The 26422-nt window shown below is 36.8% G+C and overlaps 1 protein-coding gene across 1 annotated transcript in view; it reads left to right on the forward strand.

The window, feature by feature from the left end:
• The window catches only part of LOC136859330 (prolyl 4-hydroxylase subunit alpha-1-like), a 642002-nt gene that overhangs the window by 437393 nt on the left and 178187 nt on the right, over positions 1-26422 (forward strand). Inside the window, exon 13 of the mRNA XM_068225777.1 lies at positions 19520-19744. Within this exon, the coding sequence (XP_068081878.1) occupies positions 19520-19744 (225 nt within the window). The remainder of the gene's footprint in view (positions 1-19519; positions 19745-26422) is intronic.

Consider the following 26422-nt stretch of genomic DNA (forward strand, 5'->3'; position numbering starts at 1 on the left):
GGGAAACCGTCTTGGAGGGCGGGAGTGTAAAGGAGTTGAATTCCTTTCATGAGGACACATAAATCAAAAACTGAAGAAGTTAGAGTCGTGAAAATTGGTATTTAGAAGATCCTTTACTATTAAAGAAACAAGTATTTTTTGCGGGAAAATTCAGGGGGGGTGGGGGGAGTAGTGTGAAATGAAGTGAAAAAAGTAAATTTTATTTATGGGGATACTTATATCTCAAAACTGAAGGTAATAGACGTGAACATTGGTGTTTGAAATCTTCTTTAAACATAAGAAACAAGCCTTCTTTTAATTTTTTTGGTGGGGGGGGGGGTTTGCCGGTAAATAAACTTAACGGCGGTGGGGTGTAGAAGGAGGTGAGACCAATTGATTTTACTGTTCTTAATGTACTTATAAGGATCCTCGGCAGCGCGCCGGTCTCTCACAGCTGGGTTCCGTGGATCAAATCCCGTTCACTCCATGTGACATTCGTGCTGGACAAAACGGAGGCGGGACAGGTTTTTCTCCGGATACTCCGGTTTTCCTGTCATCATCCATTCCAGCAACACATAATAATAAGAATAATAATAATAATAATAATAATAATGTTCCGGACCGTCGTCAAATGTGCGGACCGCGCTGGAAACGGCTCCTGGACGGGTAATGACTAAGAATGCAGTCCGGCCGCGGGTTCAGTGCCTTCTAGGCACCCAATATGACACCACGCCGGATCTCCTGAAGGATTTTATCCATATTAAAAATGATTATAGGAAAAGATGGCAAAGATTTACGGACCCAACTGACCGGGAGGAATACCTGAGCCTAGCCCGTGAAGTACGAAATCGATTGCTGGAAAAGAAGATTGAAAAATGGGAGGAAACATGCCGTAATCTAATAGAAAACGAGTCAGATCGGGAATTTTGGTGGGTTCTCGCAGAAAACGAGTCAGACCGCGAATTTCGGCGGATTATATATCTAAAACAATAAGCATTCAATTATAAATTTCAGTATAATACCGTAGCGAAGCACGGGTATCTTGCTAGTCATACAATAAATAAATAAACCAACTTATAATTTTGAAACTTGTAAAATAAAAAATTTTTCTCTTAAGAACGTGTTCTGTTACAGTGAATATATCAGGCCTGTTTATTAGTAGGAAGTCCCCTACAACCTGTTTTGATAATGAAGGCCTATTTTGATACACTTCTGAATGAGGGAGAAACTACTGAAGAAGCAGAAGAATGGCTGAGGACAGATGATGATAAAATTACTTGGTCTGAGATGGAAATTGCCCTAAAAAAAAGATGAAAAGTAGTGAGTCAGCTGGATTCAATGAAGTTACTGCTGACACGATCAAAGTACAAAGTATACCCGGAGTGCAATGACTATACAGAACTTTGAGAGCAATATGGTGTGAAAATCGTGTTCCAGAGGACTGGACAAAAGGTATTATTATCCATTTATTTAAAAAACGGCTGCAGAAAAAAGTGTGCCAACTATAGGGATATCACACTTCTCTCCCATGGATTGAAAATAATGGAAAAAATTATTGAAACCAGACTGAGGGCTCTAATAACCTGTTCTGGAAGAAGAACAGCATAGATATATAGGCCTAACCTATAGAAGAACAACAGACCTGATCTTTGCCCTAAGGATGTTAATGGAACAACACTGGGAAAGAGGGAAAAGACCTAATTGTAGTATTCTTAGACCTAGAAAAGGTATACAATAGTGTGCCTAAACCAGTCATATGGAAATGCCTGAATATCACATTGGCAAGGTCCAGGTGCTGTACCGCAACTGTGGCAACTATGTGTGTGTTGGGGATGGTCATTCAGAATAGTTCAATACCACACAGGGTGTCCAACAAGGGAGCACACATTCACTATTGCTTTTCATTATTGTCACAGACAGTATTCTTAAAAATCTGAAAAGAAAATGAGGTGGAGAACTACACACATTGGTGTTTGCTGACAGTGTAGCCATCTGGGGAAAGACAGATGTGGAGGTAGAAACTAGGCTGGATGAATGAGTAGCAAAGTTCAAACAGCATCAGATGAAAGTAAGCATAACAAGAACTATTGCACTGAAAATAAGTAGGAAAGATACTGGCTGCCGCATAAAGCTTGAAGGTGAAAACATTCAGTGTATACAGGTATTCAGATACCTCAGGATTATGATTTCCAGCAGGGGTAGTGCAGATAAAGAAATAGTAAACAGAGTGGCAAGCAGTTCTACATCTACTTAGGATAACAAAGGGCCTATGAGAACCAAGATGACTCTGTATAAGTCATACATTTTGCCTATTCTCACATACAGTGAATGTGAAATGAAGTTTCTACGAACTACCCTCCAAAAAAAAAACAAGAACCATGTAAGGAACGATGACATCAGAAGGGAACTGGAAGTGGACTCGATAGAATCTCAGGACTTCGAGACTAACATGAAGAGTTTCAATCAATCAATCAATCAATCAATCAATCAATCAATCAATCAATCAATCAATCAATCAATCAATCAATCAATCAATCAATCAATCAATCAATATATGAGACGGAACAACATGGAAATCCATGGTGTGCTGGAAGTACATAATGAAGATGTTTAATTATTTACATCATTATCAATAGCTTAGGTGCGGTGATCAGATGTGACGTGAATAAAAATGATATTGATGTCGCACATAGGTTACCATCCAGAAGCCCAGCATTACCGAGGCCGATAGTTGTGAAGTTTGTGAAGATGGAAGAGGGCCAAATTATTCAGTGCCAAGAAAAGAAGCCCACAAATTTCATCTTGAGCTATTGGTATTAATGCTGCAGACCAGCCGATCTGTATAAACGAACACTTAACTCCCAAAGCAAAGGGACTCTTGAAGAGGCCAAAGGACCTTAGACAAGAGGATTTAAGTACTAATATATGACCAAGAGAAAGGAAAATCTTTGCAAGGAAGGATGACACCTCACACGTAGTAACCATACGGAGCATAGAGGACATCTTAAAATTAGAATTGGTATAACTAGGTTATGTTATTCTTAGTCTAATGGCATGAATTATCTAAAGATGAATACTATAGGTAACTTAGATGATTCAGAGATTCAGTTAAATGATCTGCAAGGAACTAAAACAGAAAATTCATAGCACATATATTCTGTATGTTAATGCTCATAGTTTTCGTAATAAGTGGCTAGAACTGTGCATTCTAATAAAACAAATCCAAGCGTCTGATATTTTAACAATTGTGAAAACATGGCTATATCCTGCAGAAGAGAAATATTTTATGCTAAAAAAACTATGACAGTTATTTTTGCTCTAGAAATTACAATAGGGAAGGTCGAATTCTTATCTATATTAAATCAGAGCACCAAGCCAAAGAATTATTGTCAATTAACTGTATAGATAAACTATACAACATATTATTAATAGAAATCAATGGATTTCAAAGGGAAATACTTATCTTAGCTTGCTTTAACCCACATTATAAATTCAGTAAGTCCGTTCTAAGTGAACTTGAAGAAATATGGAACAAGAATTGTAGGCACTTTTGTGTTACAATTGGGGATTTTAATATTGATAAAATATCACAAAATCAGCAATGTATTGAGTTGAGTAAACTAGGAGAATGCTATGGCCAACTGCTATGTAGTAATATATACCCTATTAGAGTAACAGAAAAAAGTTCTACACTTTTGGATCATATTTATATTAATGCACCCTGTAAAAAAAGTTGTGTATTATGTTTACAGTGACTTCAGTGATCACAATGTACTGGTCTGTGATCTTGACATACCAGTAAGAGATAGTAGTATTTTTAAATATTTCACAACACACACCCTAAAATAGACAATAAAAGCACCAGGAAACTTTCATCTAAAAATCCTTTGATATTTGATGCTAATGACAACTGTGAAACTACTGTTAATAAGTTCATGGGCGCCCATATGGCAGTTTGTAAGGGGAGGGGACCTATACCTGAGGGTACATAGTATTTTAAATATTTTGAAGATAAATGGTGACTTGTTTTCTGCGGTAGAATAATTCCATGGTATATCCTGCCTGTTGGTGGGAGACGGTACTACCACTTCTAGGTAATACTGACTTTTAAATCATTTTTTGAAAGGAAAACACCTGACTACATTAGATTTTTGCCCTTCCCTGAGAGCTAGGAGGGATGGGGGGCGCGGCCCCACCTTGCCCCTGTGTATGGGCACCCTTGAATAAGTTAACTAATCTCTTAGCAGAAGCCAGCATATCCAGTTTAAAGAAAATAACTGAATCAAGACATAAAAACTCAGGATTTCCATGGATGACTCCTGAACTCCTCAATCTCATCTTCTATGTAAATACAATCGTAACAACTGTGTGTCTGTACATTGACTATTTTGGTAAAATTTCCGTAGAGTTATCTGTTTCAGGTGTAATAATGACCATCTGCATAGTTTTTAGCTTTGGTGTCTGTTTGTTTGTCTGCCCTTCTATAACTTGAAAACTACTGGATATATTTCCACCGAACTTCATATTTAGAATCCACCTGTCCTTGGGTAGGTTTTAGGGCAAATATTGTATCTAAATCCCAGAAATGTCTGGGGGTTTATACGAAATCAAAACTGTGATTTTGCACTCCCTTAAAATATACACAACCATACTTAATGGAAATCTACCTCTCTTAATGAAAATGAATTTCTAAACCTTTTTTTCTCATGTGCATCATTTCAATAACAGGATTAATAAGGGAGATATCATTCACGAACCATTTTTCGGTACAAGTCCCACCGGACTTAACGCAAGAGCAGGTGCATGTAAAGAGTACTTCTTACAACTTGAAAACTACTGAAGATATTTGAACCAAACTTTATATTTAGCATCCACCTGTCCAAGGGAAGATTTTAAGGTCAATAACATTTCAAATTCCTGGAGTGGAATGGGGTGGAATATATAAAGTACAAGACCAACCTGACTGGAAATTGACCAAACTTGATGGAAAACCAATTCTAATTTTTTTCTCATGCTCATTTTTTCAACAGGAGGAATTAATAAGGGAGATATCATGAAATCAATCAATCACTACATCTGCATTTAGGGCAGTCGCCCAGGTGGCAGATTCCCTATCTGTTGTTTTCCTATCCTTTTCTTAAATGATTGCAAAGAAATTGGAAATTTATTAAACATCTCTCTTGGTAAGTTATTCCAATCCCTAACTGCCCTCCCTATGAATGAATATTTGCCCCAATTTGTCCTCTTGAATTCCAACTTTATCTTCATATTGTGATCTTTCCTACTTTTAAAGACACCCTCAAATTTATTCGACTGATGTCATTCCACGCCATCTTTCCACTGACAGCTTGGAATATACCGCTTAGCCGAGCAGCTCGTCTCCTGTCTCCCAAGTCTTCCCAGCCCAAAATTTGCAACATTTTTGTAACGCTACTCTTTTGTCGGAAATCACCCAGAACAAATCAAACTGCTTTTCTTTGGATTTCGTCCAGTTCTTGAATCAAGTAATCCTGGTGAGGTTCCCGTACACTGGAACCATACTCTAGTTGGGGTCTTACCAGAGACTTGTGTGCCCTCTCTTTTACATCCTTACTACAACCCCTAAACACCCTCATTACCATGTGCAGAGATCTGTACCCTTTATTTACAATCATATTTATGTGATTACCCCAATGAAGATCTTTCTTTATATTAACACCCAGGTACTTACAATGATCCCCAAAGGGAACTTTCACCCCATCAATGCAGTAATTAAAACTGAGAGGACTTTTCCTATTTGTGAAACTCACAACCTGACTTTTAACCCTCAAGCACACGCGTCAGATCTTAGGACGCAGACACTTGCGTGGGGGTGCTTTCCACCCCACATATCATTCTATTGTAAAATATGAATTACTGTACTAATTGGAGAATTTAAGATAAATTATGTACGAATGACTCTTTCTGCAGGGATCCAGCCAGAATGTACAAGAGCGGAGAGAGCACAGAAAAGTTATTTGTTCATTTCACTAGGAAATAGAATGACCTGGGGTGGATTCCACCCCATACGCGTGTGTTTGAGGGTTAACCCCATTTATCATCATACCATAGCCTACTGTCCATCTCACAACATTATCGAGGTCATTATACAGTTGCTCACAATCTTGTAACTTATTTATTACTCTGTACAGAATAACATCATCTACAAAAAGCCTTATCTCTGATTCCACTTCTTTACATATATCATTGATATATATAAGAAAACATAAAAATCCAATAATACTACCTTGAGGAATTCCCCTCTTAATTATTACAGGGTCAGATAAAGCTTTGCCTACTCTAATTCTCTGGGATCTATTTTCTAGAAATATATCCTACCATTCAGTCACTCTTTTGTCAAGTCCAATTGCACTCATTTTTTCCAGGAGCCTCCCATGATCTACCCTATCAAATGGCTTAGGTAGATCTATTGCGATTCAGTCCATTTGACCTCCTGGATCTAGGATATCTGCTATATTTTGCTGGAACCCCACAAGATGAGCTTCAATGGAATAACCTTTCCTAAACACAAACTGCCTTCTATCAAACCAGTTAGGGTATCAATTTTGCAAACATGTCTAATATAATCAAAAAGAATGCTTTCCCAAAGTTTACATACAATGCATGTCAAACTGACTGGCCTGCAATTTTCAGCTTTAGGTCTATCACCCATTCCTTTATACACAGGGGCTACTATAGCAACTCTCCATTAGTTTGTTATAGCTCCTTAATGCAAACAACAATCAAATAAGTACTTAAGATATGGTACTATATCCCAACCCATTGTCTTTATTATATCCCCCGAAACCTTATTAATTCCAGCTGCTTTCATAGTTCTCAACATCTGTATCTTACTGTAAATGTAATTTTTGTCATAGGTAAATTGTAATACTTCCCTAGTATTAGTCACCTCCTCTATCTGGACATTATCCTTGTAAACAACAATCTTTACATACCGGTACTGCTGAATGAATACTTCTGCCTTTTGAAGATCCTTGCATACACGCTGCCCTTGTTCATTAATGATTCCTGGAATGTCCTTCTTGGAACCTGTTTCTGCCTTAAAGTACCTATACATACTCTTCCTTTTTTCACTAAAATTTGTATGACCACCAATTATGCTTGCCATCATATTATCCTTAGCTGACTTTTTTGCTAGATTTAATTTCTTAATAAGTTCTTTCAATTTCTCCTTACTTCCACAGCCATTTCTAACTCTCTTTCCAACCTGCACCTTCTTCTTAGTCTCTTTACTTCTGTGTTATAATATAGTGGATCTTTACCATTCCTTACCACCTTTAAAGGTACAAACCTGTTTTCACATTCCTCAACAATTGCTTTAAACCCATCCCAGAGTCTGTTTACATTTTTATTTCAATCTATCACCAAAGCTAGCCAGTTCATGTCCTGGTGGTAGGAAAAAAAAATTCATTATTAGTATGTTGGTCGGCAGTGTAGTAGTGTAGTGGTATATACAATTTCAAACACATTCGTAGATTAAATTCCATACCTCTTCGTAGTGGAGTGAGGGTAAACAAAGATGGAGCGGTAACCTTGGATAAAAGACGTTCTGCCACCATCACCATCACCGAATTAAACAATGTTGTACATAAGTTTGTGCAACTCTATATCAGTGTATTGAAAAGGTGGAACCTCTTAACTCTCTTTTTAACATTGTGATTCTCAGTTCAATACGGAACATTTACCAAGTTTCTAACTTTAAATAAATTAAATAACATTGTTACCATCAGATTGCATAGTTCTTTGAGTGATATGGTCGGTTTCTGAGGCTAAGTCCAGCGGACATAGCCCAAAAGGTGTTATACGTGGAGTAGATTCCTCATCTATCTATATAAATCAAATCGTAACAACCGTGTGTCTGTGCATTGACTATTTTGGCAAAATTTTTGTACAGCTTTCTGTTTAAGGGGTAATAATGTCCATCTGCATTTTTTTAGCTATAGTTTCCTGAAAGTCCTAAATTTTGCCCTCCTCGCCCAAAATCAAGATTGCCTCACAATCTGCCACACGAGCTGGAAAATTGAAATTAAACAAAATTATGCATACCCAAATGTACCCAAATTTCACCCCATTAAAATATCGTAACCTATGGAAAATTTCCAAGATCTTTAAATTTTTCACTTTTTATACTGAAGAATGTCGAAATATGGAGGCAATTTAATGACAGTGCAGACCTTCATTTGGAGGTATTTCGCATGTAAACGGTAAGTCCTATCACCAAACGGAAGGCACAATCTCGGTTCAGTTTCGAGTGATCTTCAACCTTGGACTTATAACTTTTTTCATACCTTTTTTTTTTTGCTAGTTGCTTTACGTCGCACCGACACAGATAGGTCTTATGGTGACGATGGGACAGGAAAGGACTAGGAGTGGGAAGGAAGCGGCCGTGGCCTTAATTAAAGTACAGCCCCAGCATTTGCCTGGTGTGAAAATGGGAAACCACGGAAAACCATTTTCGGGGTTGCCGACAGTGGGGTTCGAACCTACTATCTCCCGAATACTGGATACTTTTGTCATATCTGTATCCCTTCTGTATATTTTTGGTGTAGTTTCCTGAAAGTCCTAATTTTTACCCCCCCTCACCCAAAATCCAGATTGTGGCATGATCTGCCAGACGAGCAAGAAAATTGAAATTTGGCAAAATTATACGTTTTAGCCTGTAACGGACAGAAAAATTCCAAGATCTTTAAATTTTTCACTTTTTATCCCCGAAGAATATTAAAATATGGAGGCAATTTTAATTATGAAGCAGACCTTAGTTTCGAGGTATTTCGTGGGATAAACGGGCAGTCCTGTCACATAACGGATGGCACAATCTCTGTTCAATTTGGAGTGTTCTTCAACGTTTGACTTACAACTTTTTGTCATATCTGTATCCCTTATTCGTTAGATTCGTCTCTGTTTCTCGATTTTTAAGTAATTTTGGACTTTTTACATGCATAATTCATACTTTAAATCACTTACAAGAAATATACTGTAGATTTATCAAACTCTACATGAACATTGGCCGACCCAGTACCCATTATGTGAGCCAAACGCTGTGTCACATAATTATCCGAAAAGTAATGAAATGTAAGATAATCTTACACAAATTTCACTCTGTTCAATGTTTCTAACTCAATCTGACCCATGAATAGATGAGATGCAAGAAAATATCATAGGACCAGCCATTTAGGCCCCTAAATACTGCATCTTATGGTACAATCCTTTGTCGATATGATGTACCGTTTATCAGCAGGTAACCTGTAAATGAAGGTCTGCAACATTGTAAACATGCATATACTTTCGCATGTCGATCTGTGTATACTGATTGATGTCGATTTGTAGCGATCGAAAAGGATCTGTCTGCTATTGTAATCAGTACTCCCCAAACCGACTTTGACTGGCAGTTGGAATCGGATCCTTCTCCAACTTCTGTGTAACTGGCTTTAGTAAGGAAGGCCTACCATTATAATGAATAATCCACTTCTCGATTTGACTTGCAGAAGGCAAGGGAGCGTGCAATTTTGTTCAAAACTCCCCTACCCAATTGTGTCTGGCTGTAGGCCAGGGTGCCCGCCATTATAAACAAATATACCCATCAAAAATGTGACTAGCATTAGGCATAGTGGCCTGCTATTTTAATAGAAACTCACCAACTCTGTGTGACTGGCAGTAAGCTGGCTGGCAGAAGGGAAAAGGACCTGTCATTATAATGATAATGGCACAACTCAATTTTGACTGGTAGTAGGGAAGTTACCTGCCATTATAATAAAAACTCCTCAACTGTAATCTGTATGGAAGTAGGAAAGGGGGCCTTCCATTGTAACGAAAACTCCCTAAATCGATTGTGACCGCGCAGTAGGCAATGGGGCCTGCAATTATAATGTAAACTTCCTAAGTCGATTGTGAATGGCAGTAGGCAAGTGAGCCTGCTGTTATCGTCACAACTCTGCAACCAACACTTTATATTGAAAACAATGTATGTGGACCTCCCCGTGCTATTTCTCGGATAACACTAAGGGACATGTACTTCTGCCAATGTATTTTACTTCGTTTGAACAAACAACACAGTGGACTGTGCTATGTGGCATCTCCTCAAAATAACCTCATCCACGACTTAGCAATTTTAAAACAATCTTATTTACTGCATGTACAGTATTTACTTCGATATCCATATACAATGTAGAATACCGTCATGAAGCACGGGTACATTTGCTAGTAAAATATAAAAATTAAATATATGGGAAAATCAAGAGATAGCATTATAGGTTGGGAAGGGGATGCCAGTATGTCTCAGAATATCTAAAAGATGAATATAAAATACTCTGTAATAAGGTCACTAAACTTAAAAGAGAAGCTGAAAGTTCTTATTATAGTAACAGGTTAGTTTCTAGTAAAAATCCCTGGAAATTAGTTAACGAGATACTTCAAACAACAAATAACAACAATAGAGATATTCAACTAAAATTAATAGTAGTATAATCACCAATCCCTGCGATATTTCAACAACATTAAATTAATATTTTACTAGTACTGGTCAGGATCTAGCTGTTAATTTGCCTACAACCAATACCAGTAATCCATATAAATATCACACAGCTCCAAGAAATTCTTTATTCTTGTACCCAACTGACAACAAAGAAGTAGCAAGTATGATAAAAGAACTAAAAAATTCCAGTTGTTGCGATTGTTATGGTTTAAGCAACACAATTCTCAAACAGTTATCAACTGAATTAGTTCCATACATCGCTGCATTTATGAACAAATCGCTAGCTGAAGGTACAGTTCCTACATTTTTAAAAATTGCCAAAGTTATACCCATCCATGAAGGCTTAGAAAAATTAGACATAAACAATTACTGATCAATCTCTATTGTGCCCATTTTAGCCAAAACATTAGAAAAAGTAGATAAAATATGATTATTGAAATTCCTTCTTAAGAATAATTACTGTACTTTTATAAATATCAATATGGCTTTATTCCAAATTCCAGCACATACAGTGCTGTTGAGGAAATTATCATTAGACTGCAGGAAGCTCTTGATTCACAAAAATTAGCTTCTGGGTTATTTATAGACTTAAGAAAAGCCTTTGACATAGTTGATCACGAGATCATGATCAGAAAACTGAAAGACACAGGAGTAAGAGGTGTAGCAATGAACTGGTTTAAGAATTATCTCAGCGATCGATCACAGTTCGTTTCATATAAAAATGCTAAAAGGTTTCAGGGTTCAGTACTGTGTCCAAATTTATTTCTAATATTTGTGAATTATATAGGCTCCCTAAAATTACAAGGACAATTATCTCTTTTTGCAGATGATACAAATATTTTCTATGTTGGTACCTCTGCTAAAGAACTTGAGGTAAAACTGCAGTATGACATTAGCTTATTACAAACTTGGCTTTCAAACAATAGACTATCCACTAATTTTAGCAAGACCAACTACATGATTTTTCACAAGCCCTGATGTGCAACTCCTCTTGATCTTACATTAACTTTTTCGATCATCCTTTACCAAGAGTACAATTTACTAAATTTCTAGGTTTAAAAATAGATGAAATGCTTGACTGGAATGAGCAAGTTAAAACCATATGCAAAGAAATAACTCCAGCAAGTGGAGTGCTTCACAGACTAAGATATAAATTCAACCATATGTTTTTAAAATCTATTCATCATGCTTTCATTGAAAGTCACCTGACTTATATGTTGGGCCCGGATTTATATGCATGCAAATATGCACTAAAAAGTTAGAATATATGCACGGAAAATAAGGAAATATGTTCTTAAAATCATGCAATTTTATTCACTTAGGCCTACCTATTTACAGGTATCATTTATTGCAAAAAGAAGCATGACAATAGGTAACTAGTAGTCTTTCAATGTTCTCTGGAGACAAACTATGTCTATTGTCCATCAAAATGTGTTTATAGGCTGAGAATGATCGTTCTACAGTAACTGATGTGATTAGACAATACTTATACATGGGCACCAACGTTTCAGGGTATACATCTGGCAAAGATACCCTAGTTTCATTCAAGTATTGACTAATTAACTTAATCTTCTTCAGTGCTGGGTTCAAATTTAACACCTTTTCGAACTTGCATTTAATCTTCTCTCCAATTTTGCCTGGAGTGGAATTCAATGAAGATGCAGCTTTCTCAACGAGATCAAGTGATTCATGGAGGGAAGTACCTAAGATTCTAAGCTCTCAATGGCTTTTGGAAGTTTAAAAAAATGTGCATGGATTAAATTCACATCTTGATAAACAGTAGCAGTTTCAAACACAACTTTTGCATCACAGACACATGCATTATGCTCATCTTCAAGTTTTGTAACCACTTCTTTCACTTCATTAAAAATTTTGCGATAAAGTGATACTGCAGATAACCAGGAACTTCAATCTTTGTAGAACTGGACACGAGCTGGTGCTTTCGGAAACAGTTTCTTCCTACATCTAATTAAATTGTTAAAAAATGAAAATAAAAACTTACAACCTGCTTTCCAGTCTTTGACCGGGTCAGGGTTGTAATGTCTGAACCATATGTAGTCTGTTAGTACGATGGGGTCGCCACTCCCAAAGTGATATATTAATGACTGATAGATCCTATGAAATGAGAATGGAGAGTGTTGCTGGATTGAAAGATGACAGGGAAAACCGGAGTACCCGTAGATAAACCTGTCCCTCCTCCGCTTTGTCCAGCACAAATCTCACATGGAGTGACCGAGATTTGAACCACAGTATCCAGCGGTGAGAGGCCGACACACTGCCGTCTGAGCCATGGAGGCAATTAAATTGTTAACAGCTGGAAACTGTGCATGTATTTCTTCTGCAATGCAGTGTAATCCATGCGCTAAACAGGTTACGTGTATGAGTTTTGTATAAAATACTTAGAGGGCCTTTGCTGCTTTCAACATATACGAAGCTGCATCTGTGAGCAGTACAAGCACTTTACAACAATTATTCTCAATTTCAGATGGCCACAATAGTTGCAGAGAATCATTCGCAAATCTTGCTATTGTGCTATGGTTGGTTTTCTCTAGTACTTTACAAGCAAGAAGATGTGGCTTACCGGGTTCATCTGGATGTAACTTATCAACCACGAAATTTGCTATGTAACGGCCACATGAATCTGTTGTCTCATCCACCGATATGCGCACACAGTTCCTTCCGATGTCAGAACGGATCAATTCTAGGGTAGATTCATATATAGGATTTAGGTAATTCTTCCTAAGTGTTGATTCATCTGGTATTTTTTAATTTACACAATATTTCTTGAGAAATGATTGCAGAACTGGATTGTTAATTTATTCCATGGAATGTTGCTGCATACGAAAGCAGATCATTTGAAAGTTTATTAAGAACTAGCAAGATACCCGTGCTTCGCTACGGTATTGTACTGAAATTTATAATTGAATGCTTATTGTTTTAGATATATAATCCGCCGAAATTCGCGATCTGACTCGTTTTCTGTGAGAATCCACCAAAATTCCCGATCTGACTCGTTTTCTATTAGATTACGGCACGTTTCCTCCCATTTTTCAATCTTCCTTTCCAGCAATCGATTTCGTACTTCCCGGGCTAGGCTCAGGTATTCCTCCCGGTCAGTTGGCTCCGTAAATCTTTGCCATCTTTTCCTATAATCATTTTAATATGTATAAAATCCTTCAGGAGATCCGGCGTGGTGTCATATTGGGTGCTTTGGCGGCACTGAACCCGCGGCCGGACTGCATTCTTAGTCATTACCCGTCCAGGAGCCGTTTCCAGCGCGATCCGCACATTTGACGACGGTCCGGAACATTATTATTATTATTATTATTATTATTATTATTATTATTATTATTATTATTATTACTATTATGTGTTGCTGGAAAGGCTGATGACAGGGAAAACCGGAGTATCCGGAGAAAAACCTGTCCCACCTCCGTTTTTTCCAGCACGAATGTCACATGGAGTGACCGGGATTTGAACCACGGAACCCAGCTGTGAGAGAGGCCCGCGCGCTGCCGCCTTAGCAAAGGAGGATACTTATAAGTACATTAAGAACAGTAAAATCAATGGGTTCACCTCCTTCTACACCCCACCGCCGTTAAGTTTATTTACCGGCAACCCCCCCCCCCCAAAAAAAAAAATTAAAAGAAGGCTTGTTTCTTTATGTTTAAAGGAGATTCCAAACACCAATGTTCACGTCTATTGCCGTCAGTTTTGAGATATAAGTATCCCCATAAAAATAATTTATTTTTTTCACTTCATCTCACACTACTCCCCCCCACCCGTAAGTGAATTTTCCCGCAAAAAATACTTGCTTCTTTAATAGTAAAAGATCTTCTAAATACCAATTATCACGACTCTAACTTCTTCAGCTTTTGATTTATGTGTCGTCATGAAAGGAATTCAACTCCTTTACACTCCCACCCTCCAAGATGGTTTCCCCACCGAAACGCGTTTTTCTTTGTTTTTAAAGGAGATCTAAATACGAATTTTCACGTCTGTAACAACTTTAGTTTTTATTAGATGTTTGCATTCTCATACAATTAAGTCAATTAAATTTTCAATACTTTCACCCCCCCCCCCCCCTCATTGGATTTTCCGAGAATACGTGTTTCTTTACTTTTAAAGCAGATTGCAAATATCGAATTTCACGTCTGTAACATCTTCATTTTTGAGATATCAGTAGCCTAATTAAAAGAATTCAACACCATTTTCAGTCACTCTTACCCACCCCCCACCACCCAAGTGGTATTTCCGAAAAATAAAAATACACGATTCGTTATGTTTAATAGAGATAAAAAATACCATTTTTCACTTCTGTAACATGTTAAGTTTTTTTAGATATACTGTAAAAATTCTCATTTTAAAATTTCACCACTTTTGAGTTCCCCTTAGGTGGATTTCCAAAAACAAATCACCTATGTTTCTTTACATTTACAGGAGATTCCAAACACCCACTTTTTACGTCTGTAACATTTTACGTTTCCAAGATATTCTGTAGATATAGTCTTTCAAAAAATTCACCCAATTTGTCACTCCTGTTTAACCGCCATTAATTGGATTTCCAAAAACTAAAAAATACGTGTTTCTTTATTTTTAAAGGAGGTCCCATATACAAATTTTCGGTTCTGTAATATCTTCAGGTTCTGAAATATAAGTATCCTCATTAAAGGCATTCAACCCATTTTTCACCCTTTTACACCCCTCCTATTGGGATTTACAGGAAACAAAAAAATACGTGTTCCTTTATTTTTAGAGGAGATTCTAACTACCAATTTTTACATCTGTAAATTTTTAAGTTTTAAGATGTAAACACACTCATTTCTAAAAATTCACCCCCCACTTTCAACCCCCAATATTTATATCTTCAAAAAACGAAAAAATACGTGTTTCTTTACTTTTAAAGTAGATACCACATACCAATTTTCAGGTCTGTAATATCTTCAGGTTCTGAAATATAAGAAGCCTCATTAAAGGCATTCAACCCATTATTCACCCTTTTACACCCTTCCTATTGGGATTTTCCGAGAACAAAAGATTACGCGTTTCTTTATTTTTAAAGGAGATTCTAAATACCAATTTTTACATCCATACACTTTAAAAGTTTTGAGATATAGATACACTCATTTTAAAAAATCACCCCCTTTTCACCCCCCCCCCCATTAATTGGATTTTCGAAAAACAAAAAAATACGTGATTCTTTATTTTTTAAAGAGATCCCAAACATCAATTTTCAGGTCTGTAATATCTTCAGGTTCTGAGATATAAGTAGCCTCATTAAAGGCATTCAACCCCTTTTTCACCCATTTTTACGATTCCTATTGCGATTTTCAAAAAACCAAAAAATACGTGTTTCTTTATTCTTAATGAAGATTCTAAATATCAATTTTTACATCTGCAAACTTTAAAAGTTTGGAGATATAAATTCACTCATTTTAAAAATTCGCCCCCTTTTCACCCTCCCATTAATTGGATTTTCCAAAAACAAAAAAATACGTGTTTCTTTATTTTTAATAGAGATCAAAAGTACCAAGTTTCAGGTCTGTAACATCTTCAGTTTCTGAGATATAAGGACCGGTATCCTGATTAAAGGCATTCAACCCATTTCCCCACATTTTCACCCTTTTTCATCCCTCCTATTGCGATTTTCTGAAAACAAAAAAATACGTGTTCCTTTATTTTTAAGGAAGGTTCTAAATACCAATTTTTACAGCTGCAAACTTTAAAAGTTTGGAGATATAGATTCACTCATTTTAAAAATTCACCCCCTTTTCACCCTCCCATTAATTGGATTTTCCAAAAACAAAAAAATACGTGTTTCTTTATTTTTAAAAGAGATCAAACGTACCAATTTTCAGGTCTGTAATATCTTCAGTTTCTGAGATATAGGTACCGGTATCCTGATTAAAGGCATTCAACCCATTTTCCCCATTTTCACCCTTTTTCACCCCTCCTATTGGGATTTTCTGAAAACAAAAAAATACGTGTTTCCTTATTTTTAAAGACGATTCTAAATACCAATTTTTACATCTGTAAACTTTTAAAGTTTTGAGATATAGAGCAACTCATTTTAAAATTTCACCCCCGTTTTCACCCCCTTAGCGAAGGAATATCCCAAAATCCTCTCTTAGCGAGCACCTACGTCTTAATATGAATATATCCCCAAAATTTCATCTCTTTATGTCCAGTAGTTTTGGCTCGGCGATGATGAATCAGTCAGTCAGGACAAGTTATTTTATATATATATAGATTCAGGACTTGGGCTTTACCTGCGTCTGAAGTAGTTGTTGTGGTGTGCTGTTCTTCTCCTCCTTTCCTTTAATATGTGCAGTTGTTTTTGAATGCTGTTCAAGCCGAAATTTCTTTTCACATTTCACTTCCTTTGAGCAAACGTGGCAGTACATGGTGACACTATCTGTTGAATAGTCCCTTTTACCTGACACTCACTGATTTAGTAAATCTCTTCTGGTGCTCTTTTCTTTAGGCATTTTTAGAAACTAACACTTTCAAAAATTGAGATGCAGGGCATTAAATTGGAATGTAACTAGTGAACTGAAGATACTTCTGTCCTGACCGAGTGCCCAAACCCCTGAGATTATTATCTGCTGTGGTAGAGAAAGGAATTCATGGAAGTCCAGCCTGCCTTCCCACACCTAAGCCATGTCCTCCCATGAGTTCTAATTCCTGCCAGTTACAAGTTGTGAGCCCCTGAGATACCTCTCTAGCATTTAGGAATTGGCTGTGGCCTTAATTAAGGTACAGCCCCAGCATTTGCCTAGTGTGAAAATGAGAAACTCGGAAAACCATCTTTTGGGCTGCCGACAGTGGGGTTCGAACCCACTATCTCCCGAATAATGGATACTGGCTGCACTTAGGCGACTGCAGCTGTTGAGCTCAGTTAGCCTATTTTAAAACTATATCTATTCACTTGAACAGATGTTGTAAAAAATGTTTTTTGTATCCATCACTTTTTTCACTATATGTGATATTCTGCTTGTCTACTAATAAAAAGTTTTTGAAAATAATGTTTCTTTTGTCACGTGACACTTATTATTGCATGTGACGTATTTCACAGGCTATGCATAGCCGACATCAAATGTAGGAGGTGGTCATAAAATGTGACTGGATGTGTATGATGACATGCATGTATGTACGTACTAGCTGATGTACCCGTGCTTCGCTACGGAATTCTACATTGTATACAGAATTCTAGGTTAGGTAGTGTACACGTTGTGAGCAAGATTGTATTATATTGCATAGCAACGTTACCCTAGAAACGCGACGGGGAAGTCACCAAACGTCTTTTCTCACATGAAAACTGGGCTAGGGAGTTTTCATTATGATGGTAGGTCTGCTTTTTTTACTATTTGTTTTACGTCGCACCAACACAGATAGGTCTCGTGGCGACGATGGGATAGGAAAGGCCCAGGAAGTGGAAGTAAGCGGGCGTGGCCTTAATTAAGGTACAGCCCCGGCATTTGCCTGGTGTGAAAATGGGAAACCATGCAAAACCATCTTCAGGGCTGTCGACAGTGGGGCTCGAACCCACTATCTCCCGATTACTGGATACTGGCCGCACTTAAGCGACTGCAGCTATCGAGCTCGGTTGCTTGCCTACTATCAGTCACAATCTGTGAATTGTAGTACTATAATTTGGAATAGGCCTAAACTGTAATTCTAGACCAGGTCATACTACTATTATTAACTGAGCCTCTGCCAAATCTGTACACTTCTCATTCAAAACAGCGAGTCAGAGTAGGGAGCGAATAGCTGGAATACTGATGAACCGGTGTGTTACGTACCAGCAGTATCAGGCAATGTATGAACCAGAGGAATGGCATGCTAAAGAAAAAAAGTTTTCCAACTCCCCAACTCTTTCCCGCCAATATTGAGTCAGGCTGTTATACTCGGTACGCAACAGCAATCCCATCTATCGGAGTTGAGGGCACGATAAGAGGCAAGGAACATTACAACAAACAATGGTCAATGTAATGTTATTGTTTATCAATGTTATGCGCTTTTGATATTGTAGGCCTTCGCATTTAGTTTTCTTCCAAATCTGAAATACTACTCTTATCACAGTCGGTACTGAATAAAACACAAATTCTCTATAACTTTTGTTATGTAGTACTTTTCTATAGGAGCAATAATAAAAGGTATTTAAAAATTAAATTTTAGGCGCCTACCCCTAAACTACCATTTCACCCAGGTTCAGTAAAATTGTTTATAGCTTAGACTACAGTTTTTTCTTCCCCGACTCTATATACCGTTTTTCATTAAATTCTGTTCACCTATTTTCTCGTGGCTCGGCCTTGATGTGGACTTAGCAACAAAAATCGAAATTCATGAATATCAGTGTTATCATAGCCGGTACGGTAAAATTGTATAAGACATAAATGATCGGAAATTTAATTCTATGTAACGTTAGTTATGTAGTATTTATCGACAGGACCACTTAAAATATAAATATTTGAGAATTTAATTTTAGGCCTTCCCCTAAACTACCATTTCACTGAGCGTGAATAAAATGATTTATAGCCTAGATTATAGTGGCTCATCCCCTGACTTTACATACCGATTTTCATTAAATTCTCTTCAGCCGTTTTCAAGTGATGCGTGTACAGACAGACGGACAGACAGACAGACAGACAGACAGACAGAAATTACGGAAAAGAAAAATGCATTTCCTTGTTACTGTGGACATGAACGATACAGAAATACCACTTTTTTCAAATTCTGAGCAATGTACAGACAAAACTCTTAGTTTATATATATAGATGTATGTATGTATGTATGTATGTATGTATGTATGTATGTATGTATGTATGTATGTATACTGTTATTAGGTGGTTAATTGCCCAAACAACTCAAACGAAATGTATAGGCAACATCATTCTTTCTTTTCTTTTTTTACACTAGGGGTTTAGGAGAAATAGTTATTTGAAAAACTTTCTCTTGAGATTTTATTCTATTTTAAGTTAAAATAAGTATTGACAGTCTTATCAGCTTTTTAAATTTTGTGTGTTGCAGCTCTTTCAATCTACAGTTTATAAGAACAAAACTGGTAAGTATGAGACATCCACTTATCGTATCAGCAAGTCAGCATGGCTCAAGGAAGAGGACCACCCACATGTATCAGCCGTAAATCAGCGAGTTGCAGATATGACTAACCTGAATGTTAAAACAGCTGAGGAACTACATGTTGGCAACTATGGTATTGGAGGGTATTATGGACCTCATACAGATTATTTTGAGGTAAGGGATATTATTGTAATCTTTTGGGCAAAAGTCGAAGTTTCAAATCTTAGAGCTGCATACTGTATGCAAGAAATGGTGAAAAATGGAGAGAATCTATTATCTTATTGTAGAATACTACAGGTACATTCTTTTAGAGAAAAGCAGGCTTGTAGATTTACATGATTTTATTATTGTTGATATCGTAAGACAAAGGACTCTGAAAAAACAAAATTACCAACACACACACACACACACACACACACACACACACACACACACGCACACGCACGCACCTTCCTCAAAGTTTGAAGTTCATGAGAAAAGAAAGATTTTTAAATTCTCTAATCAGGATAATAGGTAGGTCTACGTGGTGGAAGAGTGTTCACTCAATCATCAATGATCAGCATTTAGGGTTGTCGCCCAGGTGGTGGATTCCCTACAAATTGTTTATACCTTTTTCTTAAACATTTTCAAAGAACTTGGAAATTTATCAAACATTTCCCTTGATAAATTATTACAATCCCTTTTTCTTCATCCTGTAAATGAATATACGCCCCAATTTATCCTCACGCATCCCAGAATGATATTACTAGGCCCGTTTCCATTAACCATTATGTTCTCTTTATGCTTGTTATATTTGTCACAACAACACTGTGGAACATGATATGATGTTAGATTTCAGAAAATGAAGTTACTTCTTTTATTTTACACTTATCCTTTGAATTATATAAAATTCTTTTGGGAAGTTCCTTTGTTGATAATCTACAAAATTTCAAATAATAATTATTAAATTTTCTCTCGTTCACAGTTCGACTTTGACTAATGACACATTCTAAACGATTTTGGTCATCTGTGCATATATTGTTTATGAACCTGAATAGATCTTCAAGAAAGGCATTATTATCTCGGATAGCAAAATCTTGTTGAACAATTGCTTTTACAGGGGTGAGTTACGCGATGCATACTTTTCTTTGAAGTATTTGACCCACTTTTTAGCACTTGTTAAGTGTATTATCTTGAATAATATAAGATCATTTTTCACATAGTAGCCATATTTATTTATAAACATAATCTCCATCAATTTTGAGTACAAAGTTATGTGCAGTTTTGACTTTACAAATACAACTCTTTGTTGTACATTAAACAGCACTAAATTTCCCTTAGCCTGTTTATTATATCTAATTAAAATTAAAATACTGGCTACCGGCCATAATCAAAATAGCATTGATATTTATGGCTCTGATATGGTACCAATTAGTTAGCAACCCTACACAGGCCCTCCACTTTTGCATGAAATTAGAAATGAGTGTACCGAGCTCGATAGCTGCAGTCGCTTAAGTGCGGCCAGTATCCAGTATTCAGGAGATAGTAGGTTCGAACCCCACTGTCGGCAGCCCCGAAAATGGTTTTCCGTGGTTTCCCATTTTCACACCAGCAAATGCTGGGGCTGTACCTTCATTAAGGCCACGGCCACTTCCTTCCCAGTCCTAGCCCTCCATGTCCCATCGTCGCCATAAGACCTATCTGTGTCGGTGCGACGTAAAGCAACTAATTGGAGAAATGAGTGTCTTTTATGAAATTCATTTTGCATTGGATACATGGTGTCAGATGGTGACAGATTCCCTATCTGTTGTTTTCCTAGCCTTTCCTTAAATGATTGCAAAAAAAATTGGAAATTTATTGAACATCTCCCTTGGTAAGTTATTCCAATCCCTAACTCCCGTTCCTATCAACAAACAAACATTTGCCCCAATTTGTCCTCTTGAATTCCAACTTTATCTTCATATTGTGATCTTTCCTACTTTTAAAGATACCACTCAAGCTTTTTGTCTACTAATGTTATTCCACGCCACCTCTCCACTGACAGCTTGGAACATACCACTTATATTAAAATTTAAAATAGTTTAAATACAATACAGTTCAATACAATACAGTCTGTATAATTAGGATACAATTATTACATACCATATTGTTTAATATGGGACATGTTTCGCTTGACATCGCAAGCATCTTCAGCCATTAAATACTCTTAAGTTAGGTCAGGGCCCTGAGTCAGATGTTAAGACTATCCCTTAACATCTAATAGTTTATAATAATATTGTAAATAATGGTCATTAGTACTCCAAAGTGATGGAAGTTATGCTAATTTTAAATAAAGTCATAAGAACTTTAATAAGATATTTGTTTAGTTGCCATCATAAAGGAGGATATATATCCTCTGTAGATTGGAATTCTTTTTAATTACATGTAGATTACAAGCTAAACGATATTCTAAGAGAGAAGCAATTACATTTAGATAAAAAACTCCCCCTTTTAAAAGAAAATCAATCATAGTCTCCAAAAAAAGATTGTTGGTTACAAGGGTAATGTCCAGATAGGGGAGGTGACTAATACTAAAGAAGTATTAAAATTTACCTATGACAGCAATGACATTTACAGTAAGATACAAAAGTTGAAAACTAGAAAAGCAGCTGAAATTGATAAGGTTTCTGGGGATATACTAAAGACAATGGATGGGGATATAGTACCATATCTGAAGTACTTGTTTGATTATTGTTTGCATGAAGGAACTTTATCAAATGCACAGAGAGTTGCAATAGTACCCCCTGTATATAAAGGAAAGGGTGACAGACATAAAGCAGAAAATTACAGGCCAGTCAGTTTGACGTGCATTGTATGTAAGCTTATTATATAAGCTGATTATATAAAACGTGTTTGCAAAATCAATAACTGGTTCGATAGAAGGCAGTTTGGGTTTAGGAAAGGTTATTCCACTGAAGCCCAACTTGTAGGATTCCAGCAAGATATAGCAGATATCCTGGATTCAGGAGGTCAGTTGGACTGTATCGCAATTGACCTGTCTAACGCATTTGATAGGGTAGATCATGGGAGACTACTGGCAAAAATGAGTGCAATTGGACTTGACAAAACAGTGACTGAATGGGTGGCTCTGTTTCTAGAAAATAGAACTCAGAGAATTAGAGTAGGTGTCCCTGTAATAATTAAGAGGGGAATTCCTCAAGGCAGTATTATTGGACGTTTATGTTTTCTTATATATATATATATATATATATATATATATATATATATATATCAATGATATGTGTAAAGAAGTGGAATCAGAGATAAGGCTTTTTGTGAGGTTATTCTTACAGAGTAATGAATAAGTTACAAGATTGTGAGCAACTGCAAAATGACCTTGATAATGTTGTGAGATGGACAGTATGCAATGGTATGATGATAAACGGGGATAAAAGTCAGGTTGTGAGTTTCACAAATAGGAATAGTCCTTTGAGTTTTAATTACTGCATTGATGGGGTGAAGGTTCCCTTTGGGGATCATTGTAAATACCTAGGTACTAATATAAGGAAAGATCTTCATTAGGGTAACCACATAAATACGATTGTAAATAAAGGGCACAGATCTCTGCACATGGTAATGAGGGTATTTAGGGGTTGTAGTAAGGATGTAAAGGAGAGAGCATATTTGTCTCTGGTGAGACCCCAGCTAGAGTATGGTTCCAGTGTATGGGACCCTCACCAGGATTACTTGATTCAGGAACTGGAAAAAAATCCAAAGAAACGCAGCTCGATTGGTTCTGGGCGATTTCCGACAAAAGAGTTGCGTTACAAAATTGTTGCAAAGTTTGGGCTGGGAAGGCTTGGGAGAAAGGAGATGAGCTGCTCGATTAAGTTGTATGTTCCGAGCTGTCAGCGGAGAGATGGCGTGGGAGGACATCAGTAGACGAATAAGTTTGGTGGTGTCTTTAAAAGTAGGAAAGATAATAATATGAAGGTAAAGTTGGAATTCAAGAGGACAAATCGGGGCAAATGTTTGTTTATAGGAAAGGGAGTTAGAGATTGGAATAACTTACCAAGGGAGATGTTCAATGAATTTCCAATTTCTTTGCAATCATTTAAGAAAATGCTAGGAAAACAACAGATAGGGAATCTGCCACCTGGGCAACTGTCCTAAATGCAGATCAGTAGTGATTTAAATAAGTGCACTGAAACTAGAATTCCTTCTCTCAGCAACACACCAGCAATAACTTAACTAATGCAATTTTCTCAAAAAAGGAAATGAAACTCTTAAACAAGGGATCAAAACATAACTGGCCTAGTATACAAAAAGAAAGTGATATCATCACGGCCATAGCAGAGACTGAAGCCAATATTTCCGAACTCCCTTTGGAATTACAAAACGACACTAGATACAATGTAAATAAGAAACTATCAACATTAACGGAAGGATTAAATAAAAATACTGATTTCAACAACACTAAATATATTAAGGATATAAAAACAAAATAAATATTGACAACATACTATAATAGTATATAAAGCTGATAAAGGAGGAACTATGGTTTTATTAAATAAAAAAGATTATATTAAAAAACAGGAGGTTTTTCCAAGTGCTAAATACAGAATAGGCAAAACAGACCCCACAATAAGAATCCAGCCAAATTTAAAAACACTATTAAAAATGCTACATTTTTAATCAATGAGCAAGAACAACAAAATCTAATCCTTATGAACCCCATTACTCCCACAGCCAGAGCATGACCAAAATTGCATTAAAAAAAATACTCCCATATGTCCAATCATCAATTGTAGAAACAGCCCAACTTACAAAACATCCAAATATATCCATAAATTTCTCAAAATCATTACATTTTAAAGTAATTCCCTTTAAAGAATTCAGTAGAATTCTGTGATATTTAAAAACATTATCCTTACCACTCAATCACATTATATGCTCTTTTGAGATTACTAACATGTACTCTAATGTATCAACCAAAGAAACAGTAAATATCATCAAAGACAAACTCAGTAAACATAGTAAACTTAGCAAGCTTGAAATAGAAGTTTTCTTAAGAATCCTAAATTTTGTGTTAAAGAATAATTATTTTACTTTTAATGGTAAAATTTACCATCAGGATAGTCTGACTATGGGAGACCCCTTATCTGGCATCTTAGCCGACATATACCTAGATTCCTTACAACATCATAAAATATCAACAAATATAAAAGGTCTCAGCCTTTGGCGCAGATACATAGATGGTGCTGGAAGTAAGATGGCGACTACTGTGTGTGAGTCTGTGATATCCGTAGTAGATAATGGTGTAAGATGCAGTGAAAAATGTGGCAGATGCAGAAGAGTAGTTAAAAATGGGATTCTGTGTCGTAAGTGTGATGAATGGTACCATTTTCGTTGTGCAAATATTGTAAATAGGACTGATATTGAAGAAAGTGAGTTGCTGTGCCCCGAGTGTAAACAAACCAAAAGTGAGGCAGAACAACAAGAAAGAGAGACATACGAAATTATAATTAAGATTTTAGGAGTGCTACAAGAAGATTTATAAGCTCTGAAACATGAAAATGAAAGCTTAAAGGACAGAATAAAGAAACTGGAAGATAAAGAAGACATTGGAGAAGAAAGATCGCCGTGGACGGAAGTGACGCGTAGCCATTTTAGGCCTAATGTTAAACATTTGGGAGAAACTACGTACAAATTAAAACCGGGAAAAAACTCTTTGCAGTGCCAAAATAGATTTCAGTTACTTCAGCAAGTTCCAGAAGAAGACATACCAAGTTTTCCAAATAATTTTAAATCCAGTGGAGGTAAGCTACAGAAGAAGAAAACCTACCGGAAGTCAAGATCGCCAAAGATTCATCTCTACGCAGACAGTCAAGGGCGGGGTATGGCAGAAGGCATCAAGGATGAGCTGCAGAATCCGGAAACTGAGGTTTTAGGGCTAATAAAACCAGGAGCCAAAACTGAAGACGTCCTTTCAAGTTGTGATCCTGTGTTACAGAAGGACAATTATGTGGTAATTGTTAGTGCTACAAATGACATTGCTGCAAATGAAGGTGAGGAACTAATTATGACTCTCAGAGGTAAGATTTCGAAACTACCTGATTCAAAAGTAATTGTGGTTAATGTGGCACCCAGGTATGACCTTTTAGAGGACTCATGTGTGAACAAAGCTGCACATGATGTAAATATAAAAATCAAGAGATTATGTAAGAGTTTTAGAAATGTCTATGTAGTAGATACTTTAGGTCTTGGCAGGCAAATGTTCACTAGGCATGGGTTACATCTGAATGGTAATGGAAAAGCAAATCTCTGTAGACACATTGCTACAATTATCAACAGAGATTTGCAAACTAATCTGTACTTAAGAAAACCCATACCACTAAACTGGCACATACAGGGAAACTTGCCAGAAAACCCAGACCCTTAAATCAAGATATATGTACAAGGATCTGGGTTCCAGAGACGTTCTCAACTCGTGAGTCAAACGTTACCCAATTGCAACAGTCAAGTTTTAGGGAGAAAGGAGGTCTGAAATTGCTCTTGGTAAACTGTCAGAGTGTAGTAAATAAACAATTAAAATTCGGTACATTGATGGAATCTTATGAGACTGATGTGGTGATAGGAGTAGAATCATGGTTGAGAGAAGGGGTGGGTAATAGAGAAGTATTTCCAGAAGGGTACACAGTCTATCGTAGAGATCGAGGAAATAAAAAGGGAGGGGGTGGGGGTGTTTAATCTGGTGAAGGAAACTTATTGTTCACATGAATGGTTTACCGATGAACGGGATGAAATATTAGGGAAAAAATTAGTTTGTGATAATATGAAGGAGGTGGGAATTATAGGAACATACAGGCCTGGAAGAGAGGAAAGAGACATGGA

This window comes from Anabrus simplex, chromosome 1 (genome assembly GCF_040414725.1).
Source record: "Anabrus simplex isolate iqAnaSimp1 chromosome 1, ASM4041472v1, whole genome shotgun sequence".
Classification (NCBI taxonomy): domain Eukaryota; kingdom Metazoa; phylum Arthropoda; class Insecta; order Orthoptera; family Tettigoniidae; genus Anabrus; species Anabrus simplex.